This window comes from Otolemur garnettii, unplaced genomic scaffold (genome assembly GCF_000181295.1).
Source record: "Otolemur garnettii isolate 467f Iridium unplaced genomic scaffold, OtoGar3 scaffold00059, whole genome shotgun sequence".
Taxonomy (NCBI): Eukaryota; Metazoa; Chordata; class Mammalia; order Primates; family Galagidae; genus Otolemur; species Otolemur garnettii.
In genome coordinates, this window is record NW_003852454.1 from 4984567 (window position 1) to 4994803 (window position 10237).

General features: G+C 46.6%; 1 protein-coding gene across 1 annotated transcript in view; it reads right to left on the reverse strand.

The window, feature by feature from the left end:
* The window catches only part of SCTR (secretin receptor), an 80381-nt gene that overhangs the window by 1493 nt on the left and 68651 nt on the right, over positions 1-10237 (reverse strand). Inside the window, exons 10-12 of the mRNA XM_012806875.2 lie at positions 9589-9680; positions 7671-7797; positions 601-642 (exon numbers count right to left, since the gene is read on the reverse strand). Coding sequence (XP_012662329.1) covers positions 601-642; positions 7671-7797; positions 9589-9680 — 261 coding nt within the window. The remainder of the gene's footprint in view (positions 1-600; positions 643-7670; positions 7798-9588; positions 9681-10237) is intronic.

Genomic DNA, 10237 nt, shown 5'->3' on the forward strand with positions numbered 1-10237 from the left:
AGCTGGAGGCTCTGTCTAAAAAAAAAAAAACATTTCCTCAGACCCCAACCCAGAACTACAGAATCAATTTTTACTGAATCAGAAGCTAGGAGTAGGGCCCAGCATTTTTTTTTTTTTTTTTGTCCCTTCTGAGTCAGACTCAGTCTGTCACCCTAGGTAGAGTGCCGCAGCTTCATAGCTTACAGTGACCTCAGACTCTTCGGCTCAAGTGAGCTTCTTGCCTCAGCCTCCAAAGTAGCTGGGACTACAGGCACCTGCCACCATACCTATCTAGTTTTTCTATTTTTAGTAGAGGTACGGTCTCACTCAGGCTGGTCTTGAACTCGTGAGCTCTGGTAATCCACCAGTTTGGCTTCCCAGAATGCTAGGATTACAAGCACAAGCCACCACTGTGCTCAGCCCCCAGCAGTTGTTTTAACAAGCCTTCCAGGTGGTTCTGATGGTACTGTAATTGAGCTCAGACTCCAGACTCCTTGCTTTGAGGTCCAGGCCACTCCCTGCTCTTTCCACCCCTTCCACCACCCTTCCCAGGTAGCTCCTAAACTGGCAGCCAGTGACTAGGAGCTCCCCGGGGCATCCCAGCAGCCCAAGATGACTCACCTCCCTGTTGAGGAAGCAGTAAAGGACAGCTACCACCAGTCCCTGCCGGGGGAGCAGAGGCAGCAGGGTCAGTGTAGGTGCTTCAGTGCCCAGTCTGGGGCAGCTGGCCAACCTCCTCCCCGAGTCCTTAACCCCTAGCTCCAAGCTCTCTTCCCAACATCTCTTTCCTTGAGGAAACTTAGGCCACCTCTTGTGGCCTGCCCACAGCACCCCTGTCTGCACCACCTTTAGATTGAGCTCCTTTGGGCCAAAGATGGGTTCTGTTTCAGCCGTTATCCCTGTTTCAGCTGTCTAGCAAAGGGCCCTGAACACGCATGATGTCAGGAACAATAAGGTAGAGGCTGCTAACTGCAGCCGGCAGGGATGGGCAGCTCAACTGAGTAAGGTGAGCCACTGAGGAGGAACCAGGAGTATGGGCACCTAAAGTGTACCCACCCCATTGGCCCTGCAAATGAAACCCTGGGCCCACTCAGGGTAGCCTTTTTTTCAAGACAAGCTGGTGATCTGAGGCTGTTTAAAGATGGACAAATTCACACTGAAATACTGGCGGTTCCCATAGCTTAGTGGGTAGGGGACTGGCCACATACACCAAGGCTGGCAGGTTTGAACCCAGACCAGGCCAACTAAAAAACAATGACAACTGCAACAAAAAATAGCCAGGTGTTGTGGCGGGCCCCTGTAGTCCCAGCTGACACAAGACAATTGGTTAAACCCAGGAGTTTGAAGTTGCTGTGACCTGTGACACCACAGCACTCTACCCAGTACCCAGGGTGACAGCTTGAGACTCAGTCTCAAACAAAACAAAACAAAATACTAAAGTGATCAGAACTAACTATGCACAGGTCCTGGCCAGCCAGCAGTGGGGTTTGACCTCCCTGCTTAATGGATGGGTAGATGCATCTCCATGGCCAGGACTTCATGTTCCCTGGCAAGTGGAGTCTGTGCCTTCCTCCCTGGTATTTGGAGCTCCCTATTTCCCTGATGTCCCCAAGACCCTGGCACAGAGCCCAGCCATGGGAGGGACTCTGGTCTGGGATGCCTGATTCAAGCTTAAGAGGCCTATAGGACCAGTGGGAAATGGTTCTTTGCAGCCTGTCCTCCCTGTCCACCTCCTCTCTCAGGGACATACCTGGGTCCCCCCTTATCTCTTATAGGACTGCCCTTAGTCTCCCCCACACAGAGGCCTGAGTGCCATAGCTCTCACCTTAGGTGGCCCAAACCCTCCTCCCTAGTACCACCCAGGCCTGCCTGCAACTACTTGCCACACTGGAAGGGATCCTAAAAGGTGATGAGCCAACCCTGTGGATTAAGTCTGTGGTGGGTTTAATATGTATGACTGCTTGGGGAAACTGGCATTTTAACAAGAGTTAGTGATGAAACTAGAAGGATTTGCTTTAGAATTTTGGGTATCAATGATTACTATAAACAATGAGGACTATTTAAGGGGCAGGAAAACTTACTCAGGGCAGTGGCTTCCAAATTTTGCTGCACATTAGGATGACCTGGGAGCTCTTGCCCAGGCTGTACTCCCCAAATCCTTATGTCTGGAGGTGGGAGCATCGGCAGCGTTTAAAGATCCCCAGATAGTTCCAACAAACGAGCCTCACCATGTGGGAGCCACTGTCAGAGGGGACAAAAAGCACTTAAAGGCAGGCTTTGAAATAAACCTGGATATGGAGCACAGGTTGGCCTAGCTGGCCTAAAGGATTCTAGGTTCCAGGGACTTCATTTAATCCTGACAAAGCCCTTGTAGGTAAGTGGGGGGATCCTCACTTTGCAGGTAAGGGAACTGAGTCACAGGGGAGTTTAGGTGTGCCCGGAACTCTGTGTACTTGACTCAGAGCCAGCGGCTTGCCTGAGTCTCACCTGTCCTGGGATCCAAGGATGCATCTTCACTGTTCAGAAGAAGAAGGAAGCTGTGGTCCAAGCGTATACAGGGCCAGCCTCACACAAGCCGGCAAGTTTACTAAATTCCAGTTATTCTATGACCATTAAGAATTACAAGGGCTGAGTGTGGTGGCTCACTCCTGTGATCCTAGCACTCTGGGAGGCCAAGGCGGGTGGTAGATTGCTTGAGTTCAGGAGTTGGAGACCAGACTGACCAAGAGTAAAACCCCATCTCTACTAAAAATAGAAAAACTAGCCAGGTGTTGTGGCAGGTTCCTGTAGTCCCAGCTACTTGGGAGGCTGAGGCAAGGGGATCACTTGAGCTCAAGAGTTTGAAGTTGTTTTGAGCTATGATGCCACAGCACTCTACCCAGGGCAACTCTGTCTCAAAAAAAAAAAAAAAGAAAAAATGACAACAAGAATGTATATATATTTCTAAGAGACTGAGTCTCCCTATGTTGCCCAAGCTGGTCTTAAACTTTTGGGCTCTATCAATCTGCCGACCTCAGGCTCCCAAGCTGGGATTACATGAGGCATGAAGTTGCCACCATGCTCAACTCTGGGAAAAAAAGGACTTTTTTAGAGGCAAAATCTGACACCGTTTCCTAGGTAAAGTGCCGTGGCAGGATCATAGCTCACTGTAAGTTCCTGGCCTCAAGGGATCCTCCTGCCCCAGCCTCCCAGGTAACTGGGACTATAGGCACACATCACCAGGCCCAGCTAATTTTTTTTGTTGTTAGAGATGGGGGATCTAACTACTGCCTGTGCTGGTTTCGATCTCCTGGCCTCAAACATGGCCACGAATATTTCTTAATGTCGTTAAGATTCTTCAGAGCCAGCCATACTAAAGGCATGACAGTGATAAAAGTATTGTAGTTGTGTGTGTTCTTCAAGACCCTGTCTTCCTGGTGGCACCTGTAGCTCAAGCAGCTAAGGTGCCAGCCTCATACACCAGAGCTGGCAGGTTCGAATCTGGCCCAGGCCTGCCAAACAACAGTGAGAACTATAACCAATAAATAGCTGGGCACTGTGGGAGGCGCCTGTAGTCCCAGCTACTTGGGAGGCTGAGGCAAGAGAATCTCGTAAGCCCAGGAGTTTGAGGTTCCTGTGAACTGTGACGACATGGCACTCTACCCAGGGTGATAGCTTGAGGCTCTGTCTAAAAAAAAAAACCTTGTCTTCTAGAAATACATACTAAAATTTTTGTTGTTGTTTTTGAGATACTTTGTTGCCCTTGGTAGAGTGCCATGGCGTCACAGCTCACAGCAACCTCAAACTGTTGGGCTTAAGCAAGTCTCTTGCCTCAGCCTCCCAAGTCGCTGGGACTACAGGCGCCCGCCACAATGCCTGGCTATTTTTTGGTTGCAGTTGTCATTGTTGTTTAGCTGGCCAGGGCGGGATTTGAACCTGCCAGCTGGGTGTATGGCCAGCACCCTACCCACCTGAGCTCGGGGCACCACCCTAGAAATACATACTAAAATGTTTACAGATAAAATAACAGGGAATGTGAGTAGGGATGGAGATAAGACAGGCCATGAGTGGGTATTATGGAAGCAAGGGATAGGCCCATGGGGGTTCATTATCCTATTCTCTTTTGTATGTGAAAGAAATGTCCATATGTGAATATGGACATACATATGTGTTTTATTTATACATGTGTACACATGTATAAAATATTAAAGATACTTCTTCATAAACTTTTTTTTTTTTTTTTTTTTGAGACAGAGCCTCAAGCTGTCCCCCTGGGTAGAGTGCCGTGGCATTACAGCTCACAGCAACCTCCAACTCCTGGGCTCAAGCGAGTCTCCTGCCTCAGCCTCCCAAGTAGCTGGGCGCCCGCCACAACGCCCAGCTATTTTTCGGTTGCAGCCATCGTTGTTTGGCGGGTCCGGGCTGGGGATTCGAACCCGCCACCTTAGGTGTACATGGCTGGCGCCTTAGCTGGCTGTGCTATAGGCGCCGAGCCTTCATAAACTTTTCTATAGAGACATTAAGAAAGCACCTTTGAAAAAAAAAAAAAGAAAGCACCTTTGGTTTTCCCTTGACAAAAGATTTTTTTTCCCTGGGAGGCAGTTTACGGTCCTAACTACAAGCCCCAACTGTAGGGGATACGAGGTCCCCATCCACAAGAAGGCAGACCTGGGTCGCTAAGCTCTCACCATAGGCCCTTTTCAGATCCTGGTCAAGTGCTTCCACCTGACTAGACTTCAAATCCCCTTCCTGCTAAATGGGCCATTGTGAGCCCAGCCTCCCCAGGTGTTACAGGAGCAGTGGTGGTGAGAGCTCTCTGGCTGAGAGGGAAAGAATCATGAATTGAGAGAAACTGGGTTCTCTGGAGGTTTGGATTGCTGGCAAGGGTGCTGGGACATTCTGGGTTAGAATTTGTAGGTGGGTAGGTTCAATGATATAGTCTCAATGATGTGTACTCCTGGGAATCTATAAGAGGAGAACCCTGCCCTGAACAGACCTCTAGGTCACCTCCCCAACCCTGAGGCCGAGGCCTCCCCATTTAAGCCTCTGCTGGACAATATTATTCTATTACAGAAACATTGTTGAGGATAAGCTAACTCCTTTAGGAAAACCCATGGGGAGGAGTTTCTATCAAGACCTAGGCAGTGGTTCTCAACCTTCCTAATGCCACAACCCTTTAATATGGTTCCTCATGTTGCTAGGCAAAGAATTAATTTTATGGTTGGAGGTCACCACAACATGAGGAACTGTATTAAAGGGTCGCAGCATTAGGAAGGTTGAGAACCACTGCCTAGAGCCTATAATCACAGAACTTCTCCTGGCCATCAGTTGGTCTTCATCTTATGGATACCATAAATCTTGAAACAGATTGTTCCTGTCTTTGCTTTGGCTACTGGGAAACTCCAAACCAAACTTATGACCCACCTTTCCTACCTTTAAGGACTTTGTCAAATTTGTTTCTGTACATGAACTCAATCATCTTTTTTTTTTTTTTTTTGAGACAGAGTCTTGCTCTGTTGCCTAGTGCAGAGGTGTCATCATAGCTCACTGCAGCCTCTAACTCCTGGGCTCAAGTAATCCTCCTTCCAAAGCCTCCTGAGTAGCTGGGACTATGCGCAAGCACCAGCAAACCTGGCAATTTAAAAACAAAATTTGTAGTGACAGGGTCTTGCTATTGTTCAGGCTGGTCTTGAATTCCTGACCTCAAGCCATCTGCCGGTCTTAGCCTCCCAAAGTGCTAGGATTACAAGCATGAGCCACTATGCCTGGCCTCCACCATCTTTATGTTCTTTTTTTTTTTTTTTTTTTTTTGAGACAGAGCCTCAAGCTGTAGCTCTGGGTAGAGTTCTGTGGCATCACAGCTCACAGCAACCTCCAACTTCTGGGCTCAAGCGATTCTCCTGCCTCTGCCTCCCAAGTAGCTGGGACGACAGGCACCTGCCACAACACCCAGCTATTTTTTGGTTGTAACTGTTATTGTTTTGCAGTCCCGGGCTGGATTCAAACCCTCTAGCCCAGGTGTATGTGGCTGGTGCCTTAGCCACTTAAGCCACAGGTGCTGAGCCCATCTTTATGTTCTTTTTCCTGATCCTTCATCTACTTATTTTTTGTCTTCCATATGTTTTTCCTGAAAAGGACATAACATTGCTTTGGGGAGGAAATAGCTATGAGCAAATAAACAAATGACATTGTAACGGCTGGGATTCATGTTAAGGCTCCCTCTGTACAAACATTTACTTTGTTTCTTTTTAACCTCACAACTTTTGTTGAATTCATAGGTAAATGATTTTTCCACTTTTCTTTTTTTTAAGTTATATATATATATTTATTTTTTTATTTTTATTTTTATTTATTTATTTTTTGAGACAGAGCCTCAAGCTGTCACCCTGGGTAGAGTGCCATGGCATCACAGCTCACAGCAACCTCCAACTCCTGGCCTCAAGTGATTCTCCTGCCTCAGCCTCCCAAGTGGATGGGACACAGACCCCACCACAACACCCAGTTATTTTTTGATTGTAGTTGTCATTGTTCTTTGGCAGGCCTGGGCTGGATTTGAACCCGCCAGCTCTGGTATATGTGGCTAGTGCCATAGCCACTTGAGCTACAGGTGCCATGCCATTTTTTTTAATAACTTGTCATTAATAAATAATTTTAATAACTTATTAATAATAATATTTATTTATTTATTTTTTGAGACAGAACCTCACTATGTTGCCCTTGGTAGAGTGCAGTAACATTACAGCTCACAGCAACCTCCAATTCTTGGGCTTAAGCGATTCTCTTGCTTCAGCCTCCCACATAGCTGGACTACAGGCGCCAGTCACAATGCCTGGCTATTTTTTTGTTGCAGTTGTCATTGTTGTTTAGCTGGCCCGGGCCAAGTTCGAACCCGCCACCCTCGGTGTATGTGACTGGCACCATAACCACTGTGCTACAGGCACTGAGCCAATAATTATTATTAATAACTTGTTTATGCATATGTTTTTAAAGAGTCAAGTGATTCTTGGTAAAAAACTCAGTAGGTTCCTGACACCCCTGCCCCCATTTTCTGTTTTTTGGGGCAATTATTACTTGAAATTCTCCTAACTGATTCTAAATAATATGCTGCTGATATTGCTGCTTGTGGATTTCTCAGTTTGGGACATTTTCTACAGACTTCCCAGTATGAAGATGGAGGGTTTAAACCCCTTCCCACATGGCTCATCTTCCTGCTTGGTCATCTGATGACTCCATCATCACTGACATTATTTTGACTATGGATATGCTTTTGAGATCTGTATAATACAGTGTACTGGGGATACTTTTCCTTTTTGTTCTTCCTGGAGTCAGCCCCAAGTCTCTCAGTAGTGTGTGTGTTTTGTTGTTGTTGTTTTAAACAAGGTCTCTGTTCTGTCACCCTGGCTGGAGTGCAGTGGCATTATCATAGCCCACTGCAACCTCAACCTCAAACCTCAAATGCCTGGGCCTCTCAGAGTGCTAAGATTACCATGTCCACTCGTGGTCTCTCAGTTTTATCTCCCACCTCCATCTGACTGGTGGAGCCATGGCTCCCACTTGGGGTCACACAGCATGGGCAGGGCCTACACTTGCTTTCTCTGGATCTCTGCCAAATGGAAAGTCTGCTGGACTTCAGGAAGACCATGGTGTATTAGTGGCCTCCATTTCTCTCCAAGGACAGAGTTTTAGCTGGCATTCCCAGCCTCTAAGTTTACCTGGAATGAACCAAGGGCCAATTCAAAAAATAGCTGGATCTCCATGGCGTCCGCTGGGGAGAAGGCGAAAACGATGTAGTGGATGCCAAAGAGGGGGATCAGCAAGAGGGTGGACTTTGCCAGCCGCCTGGGGACAGAGAGATGTGCTGCAGCCTCCTCTCAGCCACCCTCCAACCCCCCCAGTCTCCACACGACTTTGCCACTTCCCTGCCTAATTGCTGAGCCTTGGCAGCCATGTCCCTAAACATTTTTATTTTCACTTTTTATTTTGAAAAGTTTCTAACTCCCACATACCCATCACCCAGATGCAACACTTATCAACTCATGGCCAATCCCAGAACTTTCTGATCACATACTTCTATCAGTTAAAAAAAAAAATCAATACTCACTTATTTATTTATTTACTTATGTATTTTGAGTCAGAGTCTCACTATGTCACCCTCTGTTGAGTGCCATGGCATCACAGCTCACAGCAACCTCTAATTCTTGGGCTTAAGGGATTCTCTTGCCTCAGCTCCCCGAGTAACTGGGACTACAGGTGCCTGCCACAACACCTGGCTATTTTTTGTTGCAGTTTGGCTGGGGCCGGGTTTAAACCCACCAACTTTGGTATATGGGGTCGGCACCCAATTCACTGAGCCATATGTGCCACCCTACCCACTTATTTATTTACAAATTATGTACCTTACTACTGCCTAATATCATATAAGCAAAGCCAGCTTTCCCATTGGTTAGATAATAAATACTTAGAAGGTCTTGTATTTTGTTTCCCAGATTAGGGTTGCCAAATTTAGCAAATAAAAGTATAAAATGCCTAGCTAAATTTGAATTTCACATGAACAATGAAAACCTTTGGGGATGGGTATAAGTACTAAAAAACTACTTGTTGTTTACCCAAAATTTAAAGGTCACTGGGCATGCTGTATTTCATTTGATAACTATTTCCTGGACCCCAAGTTCCATCCAACTTTGGAGCCTGTGTCTGGAGAGATGTGGAAGGAAATCCTGACACCAAGGATTCTGGACTGCTGCTACTCTCAAATTCAAAATACCCAAGGAAAAGCTCTGTTAGATACGACTTTGTCTTTAATATTTGTTATAGGCTGAACTGTGTCCCAACCCCCCATTCATGTGTTGTAGGCTTAAGCTTCAGTATATGGGGCTGGCACCCTACTCACTGAGCCAGTATCTCAGAATGTAAGTTAGGAAGTAAGGTCTCTAAAGAGGTGGCTAAGTTAAAATGAGGCCTTTAGGGTACCTCCTACTCTAATCATCCTTTGTCCTTATAAGAAGAGAAAATTTGGACACACAGACACCAGAGATGGCCATACACAGAGGAAAGACCGCGTGAGGACACAGTAAGAAGGCTGCCATCTGCAAGGCCAAGGAGAGAGGTCTCAGCAGAAACCAACCCTGTCCACACCTAGGTCTTGGTCTTACTGCCTCCAGAACTGGGAGGAATACTGTCTGTGGTTTAAGGTACCCAGACTGTGGTATTTTGTTATGGTAGCCCTGGCACACAAACACATCTCCCTTTAACATCTTAAAGATTTTAAGTATATTTGGATCATACATCTTAGAAAGCTAAGGTCATTCTCTCCTGAAAAATACACATATAGAACCTACACAAATTCATCTGAATTTGGGTTCCTAAAGCCTATCCTCAGATTAACTAGCCTTGCCCCAAGCATAAGATCTCTACCCATAATTTCTTAATTCCTCCATCCTCACACAGTATCTCAGGCTTTACAACAGGCCCGTTCCCGCTACCTGTCCCCATTTACACTGTAAACTTCTTGAGACCAGGTCCATGACTTTTCTTTTACAGCCATCTCCAATAATAGCTACCACCAGCAGCGTAAACAGTAGGCGTTCTGTAAATGCTTACTGACCGAGAAGGTCTTCACCCTCCACTTACTTATAATGGTTCACTTCATTTCCTCTTGTTTCTTGGGTTCTAAGTTTTCTCATCAGGATTCTTAGAATGTTTAAGAAAAGGACGAAATTAATCTGCAAAACACAAGGCAGAGGTGGGGCTGAAGGTGTCTTGCTTTCCCAGCCATCTCTCTCAGCCTGGTCCCCTGGACCCGAGGACAGAGAAGGCATTGCAGACAGCACAGCCAGCTGGCTCATCGCTGCTGCCCGCCTGTGCCCCCAGAATCCTGGTGAAACAGACTGTGGGAGCCCACACTCCCTCCTGTCCCTGAGCTGCGGGCACTCTCCAGTCTGCTCAGTGGCAGGGCAGGTCACTCACACTTGCAGAGTATTGGGATTTCCTGGGGATCTTGTTAAAATGCAGCTCTGGGGTGAGCCTGAAAGCCTGAGATTTTGTCTTTTGTTTTGTTTTGTATTTGAGACAGGGTCTTACTCTGTGGCCTGAGCTAGAGTACAGTGGTGTCATCAGAACTCACTGTAACCTCCAACTCCTGGGTTCAAGTGATTATCTTCCTGCCTTAGCTTCCCCAGTAGCTGAGATACCTGGCTAATTTTTTCTATTTTACTCCCATCTTTTCTTTTCTTCTTCTGTTTTTTTTTTTTTTTTTTTTTTTGAGATAGAGTTTCACTCT